The sequence below is a fragment of the Planococcus citri genome, chromosome 4 (genome assembly GCF_950023065.1).
Source record: "Planococcus citri chromosome 4, ihPlaCitr1.1, whole genome shotgun sequence".
NCBI lineage: Eukaryota > Metazoa > Arthropoda > Insecta > Hemiptera > Pseudococcidae > Planococcus > Planococcus citri.
Genome location: NC_088680.1, coordinates 62,897,443 through 62,919,956, shown reverse-complemented (window position 1 = coordinate 62,919,956; position 22,514 = coordinate 62,897,443). Strand labels below are relative to the sequence as shown.

Genomic DNA, 22,514 nt, shown 5'->3' with positions numbered 1-22,514 from the left:
TTTACCAAAAAGAAAAACTTAATGTTTTTTGTTGAAACAAAAATTACACTAGAAATTTTTGAAAAATTTTGATTTTTTATGGCAAAAAAATTTTGGACCGATAAAATTAACAAAAAAATGTTTAAAAAAATCAACAAAAAATTTTCTCTTCTTGACTCGCGCGGGATTCGAACACCCGACCTTCGGCGCACCAATCTGTAACCTACACACCCTAACCACCCCATCTGTTTGTTGGGGGTGAGCCGTTTGCGAGATATAAGGGTTTACACAAATTTCTGCTTATCCATAACGTTGAAACACACTTAAACGTTCATATCTCGTAAACGGCTGAACCGATTTCGACCAAATTAAAAATTTCTCTAGTTCAGTATCAAAGCAATATTTTGCCATCATCAGTTTCGACTTGAAGTTCGGAGCTTTTGAGTTCAGCGTGACACAAATTTATACATATTTATTTATTTATATATAGGTAGATTTAAACTTAAGTCATTGTGGTGCCCGTTTTAAGTATACGTAGTCATTGTGGTGCCCGGTTTTGGGCTTGTGGCGCCCAAATCGGGCACCACAAGGTCTTTTTATATAAAACGATGTAGAATTTGATGAAATGCACTCTAAGGTGAAAAAAAAATTTTTGAGGCAGGCACCACAAGTACCAAGTTTATATAACGGGCACCACTATGACTAAAAACCTTAAAAAAAATAAACTGCTTTAAAACACCTTTATCATACATATATATATGATCCTCTATGTACGCGGGCACCACAATTACCATAAAAGACCCGGGCACCACAAGGTACTAGGTATGTGTATTCATATATCAATTTATATAGGTATTAGTATCCAGACATGTCAACTATTGAATGGGTTAATTTTACTATACAAGTGGACTGACCAACTTCTCAACTATAGTTGACAAGTCATGGGTTAATTTTACTATACAAGTCAACTATGAGTTTTCAGAAACTTCCAGCAGAGCGCGCATGGCTTAGAAATCAAGGCGCGAGGACGAACGCAGGGTCTACAGTCAATTTGTAGTGAGTAGAATGTGATGTGCTGGTGGAGATGTATGCAAATACATCGATCCTGAGTGTACACGACAACAAATTTGACTTGAAATTTTTCAGTATTTTATTGGCCAATGGAAAATTTAAAAACATCAAAATTTTTTATGCTGTTTAAGCTTTCTTTTGGTGTCTTAACTTTCTCAAAATTCAAATTACTTTGACTCCATTTTCAAAAATTTTCTTCAAAATTTAGCCTAAAAATCTGATTACTTTTTTCAAAACATAGATTTTTTTAATATTAGACTGAATCTGCAAATAAAATTTTAATAAGTGATTTAGAACAGAAATTATACCAATTTTAAAGTTTTGTTCACTTTTCTGCATATATGCCAAGCATAGTTGACATGTCTGGTCGCAAGCAAATATATATATAAACTTATCTCGTTTTGCGTCATATGTCTTATCGTGATCAGCACACTCCAAAACGTCAAGAAAACCCACCCCCAACCAAATCCTCAACCATCATGACAAATACAATACCTTACTTTTCCGTTTCACGGCAAAGTCGGTAAAATAGGTGAGATTATGGATTTTTTAGAAGTTTGACCTGGAGCCTTACAACTTACAAGAGAACCTTTTGAGAAGTCTGTTCGCTATTTGCACTATACCTCGATTTTAGGAAAGAGCGTGGTCTGAAACCTCATCCATAACCAAAAGGGTATTCCACAGTAAGATAGGCGAAATGGCCCTGTTCCCAGATTTGGAAAATTATGAGGGATTATTGTTGGGTACCTCCAATGAAAATTTTTGAGCAGAATTTCCGCCCCCCAACCCACCCCCTCTTGGTCTGTATAGCCAAAAAACGCGTTTTTTACAAGAAAAATTCTGTATCCATGAGTTGTGGGGAGAAAATTTTGGTACCGCGTGGAATGTGTAGGGGAAGCATGGGTCTTTTAACACGATTTTTTTCAAAAATTTTTACCATAGTGGTGGGGGTGAAATTGACAAAAGAAAACTTTGAACCGCCACAGCTCTGGAGTATATGGGTAATCCAAAAAACTGTTTTCGCTAAAATGTGTCTTTTTACTAGTACTTTCTTACTACCAATCCATAAAGTCGAAATTTTGTCTGAAAAATGGTCATATTTGCAAAAAAAACTCTGGAAAATACGCGTTTTCGCGTTTTTTTTGCAAAGTAATGTGGAATATGCGAAAAATACATGGAACAAAAATGTTAAGCGTCAAATTTTACCCTAGAAAATGTGTTCACAAGGTTGTCAAAACGCTCATCTACTGAGCTACCCGCGAGCACACGCCGCCTCTTTGCAGCAAAGTCAAGAGATAACGCACCTTGTTTTATTTTCAATCATTAGCTATGGATCATCGCCGCCGTTCTTCTATTTACAACTTAACTTAATTTTAACTTCAACAAACATAAACTCTTTTCTTCAACATAACTTAAACTTAACAAAACAAAAACTAAAATTTGGTAACTTCTTTCTGCGGTTTAGCAGCTCGGCTTCCTCTTCATCCACTCCGCTGTCTCCATCCTCTTCGCTGGTACGTGGTTGACTGGTCCGGTGGTTGCTGTCTCGATCGGTGATTCTGCAAGCTCTGCTTCCTCTTCGTCCACTCCGCTGCTGGTTACATCTGTGTCTGTGGTGGTGCTGCAAGCTCGGCAACCTCTTTGTCCGCTTTGCTGCTGTGTCTTCTTCGATGGTGAGATTCGATTGCAAGTCAGGGTAGCATCCCTAGCCCACGCACCTATAGACACAGTGTGTCCTTGATAGGCCAGATCTCACTACTAGCTAGATCCTGCTGCGTTTGGATGCTTGATCATGCAGCGTCGCTTTCGCTTTGCTGGCGCGTCTTCATGGTCAATGCTTCACTGGCGAAGACCGAAAATGGCCTGCTTCCTTGTCTGAGCAAGTCGGGCAGTTCCCAGGGCCATTTGTCCAACATCAGGGCCTGCCTAAGCTGGTCTCGAGCTTCATTATGCCTCGGGCACCTCCACACAATGTGAGGAGTATCTTCAGCTTCTCCGGTATCGCATCTTAGGCAGGTGGGGGAGTCCCTCTTCTTGGGCTTTTCGAATAGGTACTGGCCTATGTCCCCGTGCTCTGTCAGCAACTGTGTCACGTACATATTGACCACTAGCCCGTTACGGAGTCTATCCCTGATGTTGGGAATAAACCTTTTGGTCTTGTGTGCTCCTGAGTCTGTCCAGTCTGCCTGCCATTTATCGATTGCAAGATTGAGCAGTACTCTTTTCGCTTTCTCTTGATGGCCTTTGGTGTGGCAGCTGGCAACAGGTGCGTTACTATGGGGAGCCGAAAAAAAAAAAAAGATAAGGTATTATGGCACCACTAGGGTGGTCCTTATTTTCAAAGTTGGAATTTTTTTGCTCCCACCCCCCAAAGTTGTTCCATTTGATGAAAAAATAAATCCTACGAAGTTTAAACCCCTTGTGTAAAAAAAAAGTGGTGCCAGAATGCCCCCCAATTTTTCAAAAAATTGAAAAATGGAAAATGATGCAATTTTTTAAAATTTTTGATTGTTTTCAATCTATCTCACCCCAATATTCCCCATTTGAACCAAAATAGACATCTTCCACCTTATATACTTATATATGTGTAAAAATTGTAACTTAGGGTTTCGGGTGTAATCTAGTCTGTCTAGGTATGGCCTGTTAAAATATAAATGTAAATAATTTCCCTTTCTGTAAATAATTTTTATTTTTTCATTTTTTATTCCCCAAATTTGATATGTCCAGAAAAAGAAGCCAAAGTTTTTCTAGATGTCAAGATTCAGACCAAACTGGAAGAAGATATGTAAAATTGTATTATAATAACTCTAACTTATTGAAATTTTAACAATCTTACATGTGGGCAGTTGGTGAGAAGTAAGTAGCAAGTGCACTGACCACCCCACAAATATCCCAATGTACTCTCGGCCTTTTTAACTAGGGGCCCCAACTTGTTGGGACCACCCCTAGGCGAAATCACTCCCCTTCAAACTTCCCCCAGAGACAGGTTGGGGGCCCGGTCTGCTGTCAGACAGGTACGCATGGATAATGACACATGGAACATGACAGAGATCGAGCCTTAGGCAACCGCCTAGGGGTTTGGGTCAGGGTGGACGACCCGTCTTACTCCCCCCCCCCATTCCCCTTCCCGTCCCTCGCCTTAATCTTGGGGTGAAGGTATGGCTATATTTTAGAATAATTAATAGTAGTTAATATTAGTAACCCTAAGATTAAGATTGTTTTTTTCTTTTAAATAAATAAAAACCCTCGGCGCCTAGTGGGTCCGAGGTGTTTTCCAAAAAAAAAAAAAAAAACAGATATAATGAAATCAGTTCAGATATAATTTGATCAAATCTGATCTGAGTAGATATGTTTGTAAGAAATACGATTCAAGCTTTTTAGATCCAATTTTATCCTAATATCCCAGGGGAAAAAGTTAAAACTTGGCCAATGGCCATACATGACGACTTCATAGTTCATACATGATCATTCTAAAAAAATGTCCCCCATATGCTCATGTATGATCATGTATGTGAAATTGCATGTTTTGTGTCGTACATTTTATTCTAAAATCTTGCATAAAAACACTGATAATAAAATGTCCAGTGAAATAAATTATGTATTTTCAAGCATCGCAAACTAATAAAATTGCCAAAAAATGAAAAAAAAAATTCAAAAAATTTTTCGGCCTCTGCGGGGCTCGAACCACCGACTCTTGCCCTACGTAACCCACTCGGCCACCCCGCTGCTCATCAAGGGAGGGTTTATTCCTGCATATATTTTATATTTTTAGGTTCGGACTTATACATTTTTCAACTTTTTGATTTTTTTTTTTTTTTAGTGTTGCAAAATGTACGTGTTTTTGAATGTTGATAAACATTGTTTTGAATACCAATGATGAATAATTTTAGATGAATTGATAAAGTGATTTATTTAGGTTTTACTATGAAATATCGGCATTTGAAAAAAAAAAACTCAGCTAAAATTTTGGTATGAAGTGTGAGAATTAAAAAAAAGAATATTTTTTTTGCAAAATTACCAGATGAAAATTTTTTAATGTTTTTATTTTTATCTTCAAATTTTTTATACCTACAGGTTATTTATGGTGCAAATCCTTAAAAACACACAAAAAACAATCTGAATTTGGATATGCGTGAAATGTGTGTCGATTTTTTCCCACAAATTGCGTCATTTTCTCATATCCTCAAATAAGAAACGCGTTTCTTTTTGATTTTTTTTTTTTTTTTTAAAGTGATTTTTGCCGTGTTTTTTATAAAATTTTCGCCAAATTTTTGTTTTTTAGTTACGTTTCTACTTATCATAGTTGACTATGAAATGTCCATCTATATATTGGTAAAATATTTCAAAAATGCAAAAATATTAATTTTTTAGGTTTCTGCATTTGTTTAAAACAGCGGTGACATTTTTTCAATGTGTTTCACTCGTAAAATTATAGCATTAAAAATGGTATTTCTCGTCAATTCGTAAACAAATTGCGGTGGAGGGAAATTTTGTTCAAATGTTCGTCTACACATTGGTAAAATATCTCAAAAATGCAAAAATTTTCATTTTCTAGGTTTCCTGATGGTACTTTTGCGATAAGTGTAAAACTTGTAATTTTTTTCTCGAAAATGAAAAAAAATGCCGGTCCAATTTTTTGCTATGTTATTCTACATGAATAGGACTAAAACTGAGATTTTTTCAGAATTTCTACTGGGGGAGATCACGGTTATATTTACATTATACAGGTTGGTTTTTAAATAAATTTTTTTAGGTTTCTGAAAGTGGCAACACCGATTTTGACATCATTCTTCGTCAATTACCGTCTAAAAGTACTACAATTTGAAAAAAAAAGTTCAAAATTCTATATGACGTACAACCCGGAGCAATTTGCAACTGAAATTTTCCATTTTCGCGAATTTTGGAGAACTTTGAAGCCCCAAAGCTTCGCCAAAAAAATCGAAAAAATGTTTGGTTTGCGTCATTCGTCATCGTTTGATGACCTCTAAACATGGTCTGATCTTGAAAAAAATCAAAGATCATCCCTCCCGCAAAAATCTGCCGATTTGACATGGAATGACCCAGTTAGTATTGTTGACTTTGAAAATTTTTCTAGTTACTATAGTTGACTACAAACCAGGTGCGGAATTAAGAGGGGGTTTAGGGGGTATACACCCCCTTCCAAATATTTTGAAAATTTGAGGTTTGTCAGCGAAATTTACAATTTATCGGCAAAGTCGTTAATTTGCCAACAAAATCATTTTTTTTTACAAACTTTTAAAAATGTCATTGGTGGAAAACTAACTTTGCATATCAAAAATGACTGCTGTTTTGCTAGTTGAAACCACAAACTTTCAACAACGTTTGCCCTGACTTCCCTTGGGCCACTTTTTAAGTAGAGATTTCACGAAATCTATGATTGAATTTGAAAAATGTTGAGATTAGAAATAGTCCAGTAGAATTAGCATTTCATTTGTAAAACTTTGGTAGAAAGCTGAATGTTGGTATACAGGTCCAGTTTTGTACCCTAATCAAGGATCTGAGGTGTCTGGTCGCGTCCGGAGTGAGCGTTCCCCTAAATTGTGGATCCTAGCCCCCCAAATTCAGTTTTTGGAAATTTTCTCCTCAAATATTGATCTTAGCTTAAAAAAGTAAAGTTCATTGTAATCTACAGAAAATTTCCTACAAAATGACTATCTGATCATTATCGTAGCCCCTAGGCGGGGGGGGGGTGCTGTGTTTGTTTATAGAGAGGGGCTTCCTTCAAAGTGATTATAATTTATTGAGCGAGTGGATGGGCTCAGATATGAATGTTGACCCCATCCATAATTGGTGTGTCCAATTCTCAGTCTTGTCAAGATAACTTCTTCAAGTCTAGTTATTTAAGTGGGATAGGTTTTTCCGAGGATGAACTGATTTTTTATGTTGAAAGAGCTTGTTGGCTGTTTGTTGGGACCAGAAATTTTGCCAATTCATGTATACATTTTGGGTGAGAAAAGATTTGATGTCGTCAGCTGTGATGATGGGAAGGGGGGAAAGAGTAGTTGCAGATATTGCATAAGTATCAACAGCTTCATTTCCAGTGATTCCAATGTGGCTGGGAACATGTACATAAACTGAATAATAAAGTGAGAATTTTGTAGCTCAAATAGTTTTTTAAGAATATTTTGAACTGTAGGGTGATCAGAAAATAGGTTTTGTATAGAAATCAATGAACTTAAGGAATCACTGTGGATCAAAAAATGTTTGTTATAACTGCTGATTTTCTGGTGTAATTTGGGTTCCAAAAATTGTTTCGTTCTGACAAATCAATCTACTATAGCTGCAATTGAACATTTACAAAATGAACTCTCACATGGATAATAAAATTTATACAAGAGAAATAAATTGAAAAAAAATCAATTTATTTTGATCGAAAATGCGACTAAATCAAGAAGCTATGCTCCTCACTAACGTAAAATTATCACAATAAATTTTAAAAATCTAGTAATTTCTTGTTTACCTATACCATAACAATTATGAAGATACTTACGAATACAGCATAATAAATTTGCCGACTGCGCGTTTAACATCATATAAGAAATATTTCTTCGATTTCTTTTTTCAGGCACCTTTCATTAAAATAAATTTTTATCCAGTATAAAACACACAAAGTCACGTACTCCAAATGCACATCTTAACACGAGAAATACTCATCGATATCTGTTTTTGAAATTCAAATTCTCATACGGGAATCCATGAGACGAAAATCAAAAAAATTCATTCGTTTGTACGTGTGTGTGTCTGTGTATCTCTATATTCTTTACTCGTGTATCTATCTATCCATCTGTATACAAAACAGACTTGATAAGATTACGTATTCGATTATGGTAATTACGAAAACGTTTCAACTACATACTCGTACATGTAAACCGCAGCACACTCGTGACTCGATTAGGTAGTAGGTACCTCTCTCCCACCACTATTATCCGGAATTCCCGATACGGACGTGTGTGTTACAGTGTATGGCTTTAGGTATATCAACATTAAATTTTGTATTTTTACACGTCGTCGTTCGTAAAAATTTCTTTTCCTTTTTTTTTTAGAAGAAGATCTTGTTATTTATGCGAAAATTAACGCTATCATTCATTTTATAGTTTTATGTCTTGAGGATTGGCACGATTTAGAGAAAAATACTTAGTGTATAAATACGAGTGCAAATGAAAAATTACATTTTTTGACGCTTCCTTGTGGGATTTTGTGGGAAAAACCTGTGGAAACTCTGACTTTTTACTATAGTTTAACATGAATTATACAATTACCAGAAAATAAAAAAATGAAAAATGATTAAGTAGGTAGAAATTTAATACCAAGTAGTGAGAAACAATGGGATCTGGTTGACTACAAAACATCTCATATATTCCTATAAAAATTCATACATTTCGAGTTCAGACTATGATCATACATGATCATACATGTTCATTTTTTAAAAAATGTCCCCCGCATTTACACATGATCATAATACAAATCGATTCGCTCGCGAAAAAAATTTTTATTCAAAGAAAAGTCGGTCTTCTCACGCTAAATGCGTGAGTGTTTTTTTTTCCTGGAAACAGAAAATAAGTCAGATTCACAGCTGAGGGCAGTAGGCACACGATGAAAAACGTAAGTTTTTAGTATTCGGAAAAGATTGATTTAAAATTTGAAGCCTCACAGTCGTCCACGCAGGGTCATTCCACCTCAAACTTCAATTCGACCAACTTTTTTGAGTCACGTCTTTCGATTTCGCTCAATTTTTTTACAGTGTCTTCCCACTCAATAAGTAGGAAACCCGCAATCAGTTTGGTCCCAGTCACCTTATTGAGCGAGGGGGGGGGGTGAGGGGCTTCAATTATTTTTCACATTCGTCTCGAGGTACTCAACTTCAGTAGCGCGTACCTGCAAAGCTATGATACTTTGATCAAAACTGATTCCACAATTCGATAGGGCATTGCATTTTGAACTTTTTAAGTAGGTATTTTGTAATTTTCAAAAGTTGATCAAATTTCAAAATGGCACTGTAAGTGGGAGATACCATTTAAAATTCTGAAAACATTTTCAAAGATATACCTTTTGATGTTTTTTCGAAATATTTAATTTTCAAGGTGGGATCGAAACAAAATATATAGACACAAAAACAAAAATAGATATGAAAATAATGCACGTAAAAATAGAATGAAATTATATACACTATAGACTAACTACGAAAAAAATAAAAAGAAAAGAAAAATGAAATTAAGCAAAAATTAGCAAGAAAATACTATAAGAAAGAAAAGAAGAGAAAAGAGAAAAGAAAGAAAAAAGAAAGAAAAAAAAAAATTTAGAAAGCAACTAGAAATTACTACGTGAAAAATAAGCGAACAATAAATAAAAAGAAAAAAGAAAATGATATAAATCAATAAATGGTCATACACTTGAATTCATTTATATCTGAATAAATGATGAAAATCCGTAGAAAATAATAAATGGTCATGCACTTGAATTATTTACGACAAAATTAATAGCACTGAATCAATAGAAAATAAAATAAAATGGTAAACTAGAAGAAATAAAATAAAAACTAAATGTAAATTTAAACACTTACTGACTATGTGGCAATAAAACTAGCTAATAGAGAGGATGAATATCGAAAACGTGGCACACAAACACGCGCGAAACAAAGACTGCGGAGCTGTGTGGAATACAGGCGAGGTACACCTAAACAAACAACCTTGGACTGCGCGCGCAGCTCCGTTGGATAGAGTGTAACCTTGAAGAACACGAATGTGTTCTGTCCGCAATGACCTTGAGTATGATATGCTCGAAGGGCGTGGTCTTTACTGGTTTCGGCTGATGCAACAATATGGCGGCCTTACTCGTTTGCTATGACCTTGACAGTGGTCTTGGCGGGCAAAATCGCCTTGCACTCTGAGTTGGTGCGTTTTTAACGTTTTCTAGGGTAGGTAGGTGGGGTAGCGGTGGTTTGAGATTGTGCTACGTGACCACACTAAAGGTGACCTTGTGTGTTTGGCGGGAGAAATTCGCCTTGCACACAACGAGTGTTGGATGATGAAATATTGTGCAACAACTCGTGGTCGTCAGAAATGGACTGAGATGGAATTTTGTCCAATTTCTGGGTATTGGGAATTATGTACAGGGGAGGAGAAAAGCGATGGTAAAGTGCTTTCTCTGATTTTAAGCTCGAGAATGCTTAAAATTATTTCGTTTTCGTCTCCACGTGGTCAGATGGAGTTGTGACCTTGAGATTTTAAAAACGAAATTTTGGGGATATGGTCGTTAGAATTGTCTTTCTAGGCACTGAGTATGGCCTATTGGAGAATTCTAACGAGGGTTCAAGCTCGATGTACTTGAATTCACATCTATCACTTTTTTCTAGTCAACTGAGTTTGTGACCTTGAAAAGTGAAAAACGTGGTTTGGGGATAAAGATACTGAGAGTGATCTTTTGGGGCCGTAAGGAGAATGATTCTACTTGTCTCGGCGTTGAGAATAGCCTATCTGCCCTTTCTGCTGGTACAAGGCTGTACACACTTTGACCTTGAGGAAGAGCAAGATATCTCTGAGATAGAAAAACGAGTAGAGATTTGTCCTTGGGGGTAGTGTGAGAACACTCTTCTTGAACTTTTCCGAATGAGAAGAGAAAAGAACAAGGGGGGACTTTCTGTACGACGTGTGACCTTGAGATAGGTTACACCACGTGTGTATAGAATTTGGGTCTGAGAATCGAGAAAAAGGGATTTCTTGGGTCTCAGATTGAGATTCTGAGCTTCTCTTATTTGTCTAGAGGTCTCAGATTGAGATACTGAGCTTCTCTGACTGAGATTCAGAGGAATTAAGATATTATCTAAGGGAAGGGAAGTTTGTACTTCGTATGACCTTGAGATTGTCACGTGTGTACAAACTCTAGTTCAACTGTCGAATGCTGAGTGTGATTCGACCTTGAACTTTTCGGGAAAAGTCGGGCGCCAATGTAATATAGTATCACATATGTACTGTACTGCGCCAATGTAATAATAATAATTACTACCTAGATGGTGGGGTCAGGAAATACCACTTAGACGGAATATTTATACCACTATGTGGACTTACCTGTTATGCTCGGATTAGCTCAGGATAGACAGTACAGATGAAATAGAATATTGCATAATGACATTAACAAACACGGTTTTGGTTACTCAAGAGGTATTTATTAACGGTAATTAACACGGATTACTCCCTTAAAGGGTATATTTACACAATTAACTCCCACAATGGGGTACTTTAAATATTAACCGAACTCCCTCGATGGGGTATATTAACAACACTCCCGCGAACGGGTAAATTAACTCATTTAAGAATATGATGAAGGGTAATTAAACCATTTACGGATGGCGAGCTGTCCTTTGTCCTCTTGATCAGGGAGAATGAGCCCGGAGCTACACGTTGGTGTCTCTCCTAGCTATAAGAACGAACTAAACTAACTATGTTCCCTGTCGGCAGCTCGGACGGAGCTCCGCTTATGAGGACGGACGCAGTATTACCACAGTAGTAGACCCTAATTGTACGTTGACACCAGGTTGGCCATATGCACTATCACAGAACCTATGTAACAAATTTGAGCCATATTGGTTCTTTAGTACGAGAGTAACAGCTGATCAAAGTTGAAATAGCGAAAAACCGTTCCGACTTACCCCGGTGCACCTTAATTTTTGTATTTTCATATTCATTTCCCTTCTAACATACGATTTAATTTTTGTGCTTTTGTTAAATGAATTATGGAATGAGTACCTATTTTACTATCCATTTTTTCTAAAATTGTACGTTACTTTCATCACATGGGGCATGAGAAGCACTTTGCAAAAAACACTAAACTTTATGAATATCGTATTTTAGTACATACTTAGAATACCTAGTTATCTATGTTGTACACATGCAAGTAGTCTCTTTCGATAGGTACCTATTTCTGTTTATGGAAATCACGTAAGATCAGAACCGGTTCCGAACATAATAAATTGAAAAAAAACACTCTTCATTGTAGTTACACTATCGTAGAAACCTATAATTTACCTAAAATGTCCGCCAATCCAGGGATAGGTAATATAGTCTATATTATAGCCGAATTACCGCAATCATTTGCTCAGAACACTGAATTGAACGACAAGAGCTGCAACTAGTTTTTATGATTTATTTGGTACTGGGTGCATTTTATTTCCCTCTCCCTCCTTGTGAGTAAACAAAGTCACTTTCACGAGCTATACTTAATATTTAAACGTAGGTAATTATTTATCACGTAATTAACAAAGGGGTAAAAAATAGAGAAACTGATTTGAAAATGATCCAGTCTTTCGATTGAATCGAATGTGCTGATCTTCTCTACCTTTTTAAAAAATCAACTCTTAATAAAATTTTGAGCCTTTTTGAGGTGAATTTTCCAACTTCCATGCATTCTTCTCGTCTAGGAATTGAGTTGTTTTTATTTAAAAAATACATTCGCCTTGAAACATCGAGACCAGAACTCCTTTCAAGAATTTTCCTGAGCTGAGTGTAACATTCAAGAAATTGACACGTTTACCCAGCACTTTGTTATTGTATTTCAAAAATATGTCAAACTCGGAGTAGTTCTCTCCCTTTTCCGAGTTTCCTATTACCTATTTAAAGTTAATATTGGAGAAAAGAAAAAAATTTATTTCACACGAAATCTGAGATTAGAAAATGATATAATGTATGAGTGAGAACAAACTGCACTCTTCCCTCCTAACTCCTCAACCTTATCCTGAGAGCTAAAAGTGAGATTGATGAATTCACGGAATCTAAATTCAACACAAGTTGAATGAAATTCAAGGTTGGCCTAGTGATGTTATGAGCATATTATGCTCACTGAGCAAATGCGCGCATTTGCGCCAAAAAATTGTGAGAAAATGCGCGAAATATGCGGGATGAAAAAATCATGCGACATATCAAAATACAGGCCAGAGGTCGCTATTGATGAATAAACTAATAAAAACGCTATAAACTCAACTCACCTCCCCCAAAGTCAGAAAATGAAATTATTTGAGCTATTTTTTCTGTATTTCATAACAATTTCTCGGTAAAGAGTGATGAATTTTGGTTTTATTTGATTCCCAACTTTTAAAATATTTGAAAAAGTTGTCCTTCAGAAAGTTCTGCTGTTTTCCTCTTTTTTTCATGATGTCCTGCTTGTTTGACTTTTGTAGCCTACTAGATCACTTTCACTTCTTCTATTTTTGAATCATGAAACAAAATTTGAGACTCTCCCTTCTGAAAAATATTCAAGTATTTTTGGAAGAAAATGGTAAACTTCAAATGAGGATTCTAGGTGATTTTAATAGGGTTCCCCTATTAGTGGAGAAACCCTACAAATTTTTGTACTTCCCATATTTTATTCTTTCTTATTTTATTATTGTTTTTTTTTTTTGAAAATATGAATTTTTAAAAATTTTCTGCCAAGTGATGATAAATTTGAGGGAAGGAGGAGAACATCTAAACATCTGAAAACTTTGAATTGAAAAAAAATCAAAATGCTTTCTGAAGTAGTGAAAAAATAATATCGAACCCCTCCTCTCTCCCTTTCATTCAAAATATTATAAAATTTGAGAAATTGTCTTGCCTATATTGTCTTTTTTACCATTTCTTAACTATGGAACAAAACTTTGAGGGCTCCCCTTTCTGAAAATATTGAGGCAGGTACGAGTATTTTTGGAAAAATTGCTTGTTTTTTCATATTTTGAACTAAAAATTTTTCAATTTCCATTTTATTCTTCCCTTATTTTGGATATTTTAATTTCTAAAAATTTTCACTCAAATGATGATAAATTCGGAAGAAAAGGTCGAAACATTTGAAAATTTCGAATTCAAAAAGAAATCAAAATATTTTCTAAAGCAGTGAAAAAAATCGATTGCAATATTATTGAACTCCTCTCCCTTTCTTTCAAAATAAAATATGAGAAATTGTCCTGCTTTTGCCTTATTTTTTCTTGCTTTTCCGTTTTTTGGACAACTTTTCTTGTTGAAAATCACAAATAGAAGCAAATAACGTCCATTTGTGGAATTTGCGCGCAGGCAAATGAATATGCGCGCATTTTAACATCACTAGGTTGGCCAAAAAACGTTTTTTCAAAAACTAGATGACCGTCTTATACACAAATTTTTTCGTTTTTTTTTCGGAGGAAGTTGTCTTCCAAAATCGGTAAAATTTATATGGATAACTTGTGATTCACTCACCGCTCCCCCTCGCCGCTCCATTAAAACATATTTTGAAAATTGCAAATTTTTCAATTTTTTAAAAACTGTTACCTTTGTAATATTAATATTTAATTTTCAATTATTTAAAAAGAAAAAATATCTACTTTAGGTATTCAAAAACAGCAGAGGCAGATTAGGTATTTTGGCGCTCTACGATACATTAAATTGAGCGCATTTTTTCCGCAGAAATTTTCAACACACCACACCCTCCCGTCCTCCCTTAAAAAATTATTTCTTATATAATATTGTAAACATTTATTTTTTTCTACAAAGTAAAAATGTAACATTTACGAGTATTTTTTAAAACTTTTCTCAACATTTTTGTGTCCCTAAAAGTTGAGCTTCAAGGGTATCATATCGCCATACTGAATTACATATTATTGAAAGGGAAATATTTAATCGAACGACAAAAAAGGTGGATAATTGGTACAATGGAATATGATGAAGTTGTAATTCAAAACTGTCTACATTTTGCCACTTCTCCAGATGTGTCTTTAAAGGAGTGGATCTCTGGTTATCAATGGGCTGCTCAAAACAAAAAAAGTGATTCAAATTCCAGGCGATTCCAGCGCTGCTTCCTTCTTTTTCACCGCCTCCAGCACAGCCAAACACTCAATTACTCCCAAATTGATCGAAACATTCAAATCTGCAGGCAAACATTGGAAAACTTTTGACGAATTCCTCAAACTCACGCATGGAATTTAGAAAATCAGCATTGTATCGAACAATTTGGAATTATCAACTTGCTCATGCCCATATTTCATGAAAAGAACAACATGTAAACATGTACTTGGAATGCAAAGTTGTCAGAAATGCGTTCGCCCCCCCCCCCCCCGAGGCGAAATCCATTTCCTTCGGCCAAAAACGCAAGCTTGGAAGACCAGCTAAATCCAAAAAGGCACTATTGGTGCAATGATTTTTTTTTCTATCAACTTGTAAATGTGTAGTCTGTGTAGTCTCTTTTAATTGTATAAATTGCCGTTTTTTAATCATAAAATTAGTCGTTCCTAGATACTATTGTGTCGTGAATTTCGCGTTTCCAGTTGTCGTGTAAAATAATTATTTGTCGTTGAATGCATTTTTTTACCGTTCAATATAAAATGCAGGTCGTTGAAGTAATTTTTTGTCGTGTTTTTTGTGGGCCGTGGTATTTATTTTTTCTGTCGTTTAAACCCCTTATTTCTGTCGTGCATTCCCCCTTTTTTGTTGTAACGATAAATCATACCCTTATTGAAAGCACTAAATTATTCAACTTTTAAAGTAGGTACGAGTAAGTAAGTTTTTCATAGTTTTATTTTCATTTTTTAAATTGAAAAAAAATTATACTCGAATTCCTCAATATATTTGTAACATCAACGGGTATTCGACATTCGAAGCCCTTTTTTTAAACAATTGGGTTTAGTCGGTTAGGGGTTGATTTTGAAGTCAACTTCATGATTGAGGAGTTTGGTTTATATTTTGAGTGAAATAGACCTCAAATTTGAATAAGGCCGCCTTGAATTAGAGGAAAACTCGTCACATTTTCGATTATTTCGTCAATCAGATCAGAAAACGATCATACTTCTTATACCTTTTTTCACTTAATTTTTATTTTATATTATTTTCAATTTTAAATGACCGCTAAATTTCATCTTGTGAGTGTGAGATTGAAAACTCAACTGCTTATCAGGTACCTACCTATGTTGTACATTTATGTAAGTAGTCTTTTTCGTCAAGTACCTATCTGGAAATCTAGGGAAATCCGAGATCAGAACTCGAACACAATCTACAAAAAAACTTTGAATGCAGATACCTAGGTAAGTAAATGAATGCATTGTAGAAATCGACTAGGTATTTAAAGTGTCCACCATTCCATGGATTGGTAATTATCGTGCTTTATTTTGGTAAGGTACTTGATTGGTAGGTGTGTTACCCAACCTTTATCAAGATTTTTCATGCTTATTCATTTTATTATTGCGATTTTTAATTTTCTTGAAACTGTTACATTTGTAATTTTAATACTTATTCAATTTTCAATTATTTTTCTCAAAAAAAAAAAAAATCAATTTTATTCAAAAACACTAAACGCCCAATTATTTAACTTTTAAAGCATCTCATAGTTTTATTTTCATTTTTCAAATTGAAAAAAAATAAAAATAAAAATTATCAACACGCACTTAGTGCATCTGCATACCTATCTACTGAATACCATACACATAAATTGTCAGAAACCAACTCAAACCAAGGAACGAACTACAACGAACTCAGCAACAAACTCAAATACTCGTTGGTAAATACGTATATGTATTCGGAAAAACAAAGACAAACGGAAATCGAATAAGCAAAGCAATCATCCAAATAATAGATACACAATACACATACAATAATATAAGTAAGTCATTATTGAAAATATTGGCGTGAAGTCCATCTCCATGCCTAATACATATTATACATTGCGAACCTATTCAAAATTTACCTCCTGTTCCTACCCAAACTTTTCTTCAAATTTTCTTAGACAATCTCAGAGTAAAAAAATGTAAAATCCTTAATGAATATTGAATACCTATACTGTTTATTTTGGTTCCCGAAGGCGGAAATAGCCGAAAAGTTATGTAGTACCGAACTCGATCTAATGAAAGTTTAATTTTACTCCCAAAAGAAAATGTTTTCGAGTTACCTATGTATGTAATTTTTTTTTTAAATCAACTAAAAGGTAGTTTTTATTGTAAAATTTCCGATTCGGCGTTTTGTATTTTTATGTTTCTAAGGTAGGTATACTTGAATTTTTCCAAACATTTTCTGATTTTATCATTAAGTATACTCGTACGAGTAAGTATGTATTTTTGATTTAATTTTTGTATTTTCATACTCATTTCTCTTCTAACATAAGCTTTAATTTTTGTGTTTTTGTTAAATAAATTATGGAATGAGTATTTTACTATCCACTTTTTTAAAAATTGTATGTTATTCTCATCATATGGGGCATGATAAGGCTTCTAACATTGCGCGTTTCGAAGCACTTTCAGGAACAAACTATGTATAAATGATTCTCCTATTATAATAAATAGGTACCTCTACCTATGTTGATGTACATATGCAAGTAGTCTCTTTCGATAGGTACCTATTTCTGTTTATGGAAATCATGCGAGATCCGAACAGGTTTCGAACATGAATTGAAAAAAAAAAACACTTTTCATTGTAGTTAAACAAATTTATCATAGAAACCGATAATTTACCTAAAATGTCCGCCAATCCGGGGATAGAGTCTATATAGTCGAATTACCTCATCCGTTCGCTCAGAACAGAACGTTGAATTGACCGACAAGATCTGCAGCTAGTTTTTATGATATATTTGGTACCTACTGAGTAGGATTTGAAATCTTAATGAGTTGTTTTATTTGGAAAATACATTCACCTTGAAAATTCGAGACCAGAACTGATTTCTAGAATTTTTGAGTGCTGAGTCTAACATTCAAAGAATTGACACGTTTACTAATCATTTTCGTTTTTGTGTTTCTAAAATACGTACAACTTGGAATAGCCCTCTCCCTTCCGCCTAGGAACTAGTGAATTACCGCTCAATTTTCTATTGTTTAAAGTTAATATTGTAAAAAAGAAAAAATTAATTTTACACAAAATCTGCGATTAGAAAATAATATAGAATGTATGAGTGAGAACAACCTACACTCTTCCCTCCTAACTCCTCAACTTTACCCCGAGTGCTAAAAGTGAGACTGATGAATTCATAGAATCTGGATTCAACACAAGTTGAGTGAAATTCGAGGGTTGGCCAAAAAGTGTTTTTTCAAATACCAAATCATGTTAAGAATACTGTTAAATTTTCATTGTTTTTTTTTTCGGGGAAGTTGTTATAAAAATTATCAACGCGCACTTACTGCATGCATATAAGTACCTATTGCATAGGTATACACAGTGCATTTTGCACACAATCGATCGAGCCGGCTGAATTCGAATTAGGAGTCCATTTTCATTCGAATGAAATTTTGTACACGAATTCTTCAATACATATACCATCAACGGGTATTCGACATTCGTGCCCTTTTTTCAAATAATTTGGTTTAGTCGGTTACCTAGTGGTTGATTTTGAGGTGCACTTCATAATTGAGGAGGTTGGTTTATATTTTGAATGGAATTGACCTCAAATTTGAATTAAGCCTCCTTGAGTTATTGAAAAACTTGTCACATTTTCAATTATTTCATTTATAATTATGTATAATCAAGAAAATGGAGAAAATGTAACTTCCTCAGGCATGATTTGAAAAATAAGTAAATTGAAATTAGTATTATGCCAAAATATACAACTTGAAAGCAAGCACCTAAGTTGTCCTAGTTTCAAGTCATAGGACTTGAAACTCACACCGAGATGAACTCAATGTGAAAATTTTAAAAATTTCGCAAATTTCACATAGCTAAAAAAGTGACCAAATTTAAAAATTAACCTATGTAGTCGTAGTCACACCACCGTACTTATCTCCAGATGCATTTTCGTCTTGTGAAGTTTTTGCCTACCTTCAATATTGAAGGGGTCACAGGCTTGCACTTTTCAATTTTCACATTACATACATATTTTGGCGAAATTGAAAAGTGCAAGCCTGTGACCCCTTTAATATTGAAGGTAGGCAAGGTCCTCACCTCTGCCCTCACCCTCAATTGAAACATATTTTGAAAATTACAAATTTTTCAATTTTTTAAAAGCTGTTACGTTTGTAATTTTAATATCATCTATTTAATTTCCAATTATTTTTCTGAAAAAATATCTGCTTCGTTGGATCAAATCTATGAAATGCCCTTTTAACGTACCGGGTGACCGAAAAGTAGTTCCGGTACGGTACAGAAATGCTTCTCAAAAATTCCGTAATCATTTTATCCAAAAAATTCAAATTGCTATGTCACCCTTGGTCGCCTATGTTGTACATTAGTATGTAAGTTAGTACGTCTTTTTCGTCAAGTACCTATCTGGAAATTTTGGGAAATCCGATCAGGATTCGAAGACAATTTACAAAAAATTTTTAATGTAGATACCTAGGTAATTAGGTAAATGAATTTATTGTAGAAATCAACTATCTATTTGAAATGTCCGCCATTCCGGGGATAGGTAGTTATCGTGCTTTATTTGGTAGGTACTTGATTGGTACTGTGTTACCAGTGCTACCTCTATTAAGATTTTTCATACCTACTTATTTATTTTACTATTGCAATTTTTCAATTTTCTTGAAACTGTTACGTTTGTAATTTTAATAATTTTAATATTCTATGTTCAATTATTTTTCTCAAAAAAAAAATCTATTTTATTCAAAAACACTAAACACCTAATTATTCAACTTTTGAAGCATTTCATAGTTTTATTTTCGTTTTTCAAATTGAAAATATAAAATAAAAATTATCAACACGCACTTAGTGCATCTGCATACCTATCGACTGAATACCATACGCAAATGTATGGTCAGAAACCAACTCAAACCAAGGTACAAACTGTACAAACAACAACAAACTCAGCAACAAACTCAAATACTCCTACAGGTACGAGTATATTTTTTCAGCTTTTGAAGGGCCCCGGATTGAAAAATTTACTTTTTGTTCAAAGAAATACCAAATTTGCTTCTTGAATAAGATAAATTTTAGAAAACTTCAGCCTTCGCCTTGCTCGTGTCCATTCACTTAGTTTTCCTTTCTAAAATTGAAAAAAAAAATCCGTTATTCAAATTCTAGAACATTCTAAAACCAAAAAAATTAACTCGTCACAATATAGAAAACAATATGTTTTTCACATTTCGAAATACAAATTTTCAAATGCTTTTGCCCTCGCTTCGCTAGGGTCTATTCCACAATACAACATTCCATATTTGCAGCTTCTATAAATATTTTTTTTTGAATTATATAACTTTCAACAAGAGTCATAAATCTGAATTGAATACTACTTCAATCAGCAAAATTGTCAATCTTTGTTTCTTATTTCACTTTAAAAATTGACTATTTTCTTGGCAAGATAAGTATTTTTTCCAAATCAGTTGGAAAATTTACGCTCGACCCTACACCCCCCCCAAACTTCCAATTTCCTATTTGACTTGAAAAAAAATTGGCTAGGGGGGTGGGTGGGTGGTGATGGTATCGCCATGAATGAAAACTGCCCGGTAATCTTTCAACTCTGTGCACGCCACTGCCTTCCGATTTACTTGTACTGTTCGGAATTAAATTATTTACGTGGTGGCATCAGTACACAAAGATTTCACGAAACACATGTCAATTTCATCACATGAATTATTATGTTTCGGGGAAGTTGTCTTTAAAAATTAGTAAAATTAATATGGAGAACTTGCGATTCACTCACCGCTCCCCCTCATTCACCCTCTTCACTCGAATGAAATTTTGTACACGAATTCTTCCATACATAAATACCCTCAACGGGTATTCGACATTCGAGCCCTTTTTTCAAACAATTGGGATTAGTCGGTTAGTGGTTGATTTTGAGGTGCGCTTCATAATTGAGGAGTTTGGTTTACATTTTGAGTGGGATAGACCTCAAATTTGAATTAAGCCTCCTTGAATTAGCGAAAAACTCGTCACATTTTCAATTATTTCATTATAAAATAAGTAAATTAAAATTAGTATTATGCCAGAATATGTATAACTTGAAAGCAATCGACCTAAGTTGTCCTAGTTTCAAGTCACAAGACTTGAAATTCTGAGACCTAGAGGCGAGATGAACTCGGAAGGGATCGGTCAGAAGTGTAACACGCGGGTCAGGTCGGCGGGTTGCATACTTGGTTTTCGCGTCAGTGTGAAAATTTTAAAAATTTCGCAAATTTCACGTACCTATCTAAAAAGTTACCAACTTTAAAAATTAACCAATGGAGTCACATCGTATTCATCTCCAGATGAATTTTCGTCTTGCGAAGTTTTTGCCTACCTTCAATATTGAAGGGGTCACTGGCGTGCACTTTTCAATTTTTACATTACATACGAGTATTTTGGCGAAATTGAAAAAATTCAAGACTGCGACCCCTTCAATATTGAAGGTAGGCGAAAACTTCACAAGACGAAAATTCATCTGCAGATGAATACGATGTGATTCCATAAGTTGATTTTTAAATTTGGTAATTTTTTTGATAAGTAATATTTTCACAGAATATGACAGAATATGAAAATTTAAAAATTTCAACAGAATATGAAAATTTAAAAATTTTAATTTGAAATTTTCCATTTTTGGCCATTTTGGAGAACTTTGAAGCCACACAGCTCCCCGCCTCTCCCCTCACCCTCCATTAATTATCAACATGCACGTAGTGCATACCTATCGACGTATCGACTGAATACCATACACATATTGTCTGAAACCAACTCAAACCAAGGAACGAACGACAACGAACTCAGAAACAAACTCAAATACTCGTATATGTATAATTATGTAATTGTCTTAATCAAATATACACAATACACAATACACATACTTACATACAATGTAAGTAAGTCATTATTGAAAATTTTGGTGAGTCCATCTCCATAGTCCATGCCTACATATACATTGCGAACCTATCCAAAATTTAGTTCCCATTCTTACCCAAACTTTTCCTCAAACTTTATTAGAAAAACTCGTGTAGAAAATGTAAAATCCTTAATGAATACCTATTTATTTATTTATATACTCTTTATTTGATTCCCGAAGGCGGAAACAGCCAAAAATTTAGTACCTAACTCGATCAAATGAAAGTTTAATTTTACTCCCAAAAGAAAATGTTTCTGAGTTAGGTACTGTATGTCGTATGAAATAATAGGCAGGTTCTATCAAAACGATGTATTCACCAATATGTACATTATTCAACTGATAAACTGTCTCAGTATAAACTTACTGTCTAGCTTAATACCAACCAAATTATTAAACAGTATAAAAACGTCATGTTTGAGTGTCCTACTTTTCATTCTCTCACTCCTCAACCTATTCCTCGAATTCTGACTCATCCGACTAGCTCACTCTCTGTACACACCTATTACTCATACAACAGGTACCTACCTAGTAAGTACATACCTCTACATACATGTATAATTTTTTTTTTTAAATCAACTAAAAAGTAGTTTTTATTGTTGTTTTTGTTTTATTTAGTGTTCAATTAGTTATACTCACGCACGCTTCCACAGACGCACACTCGACTTGTTGTGATGCTATTCTCTACAAAGTGACGTCAAAATGTCCCCCTTTCAGCGTTTCAGCAAGTCGATGGTGGCGCCACC

General features: G+C 34.6%; 1 protein-coding gene across 3 annotated transcripts in view; it reads right to left on the bottom strand.

Moving 5' to 3' along the window:
* The window catches only part of LOC135846051 (sex peptide receptor-related protein 2-like), a 47,068-nt gene that overhangs the window by 5,341 nt on the left and 19,213 nt on the right, over positions 1–22,514 (bottom strand). Inside the window, exon 1 of one of the 3 annotated variants that reach the window (XM_065365022.1) lies at positions 9,632–9,707. The exons of 1 other annotated variant lie outside the window; for it this stretch is intronic. Coding sequence is in view for 1 of the 2 variants with exons in the window: in XM_065365021.1 (XP_065221093.1) it covers positions 7,562–7,572 (11 nt within the window). In the remaining variant the exon portion in view is untranslated. Of the gene's footprint in view, positions 1–7,561; positions 7,974–9,631; positions 9,708–22,514 lie in introns of those variants that run through there. One more of the 3 variants, XM_065365021.1, reaches the window with a different exon arrangement.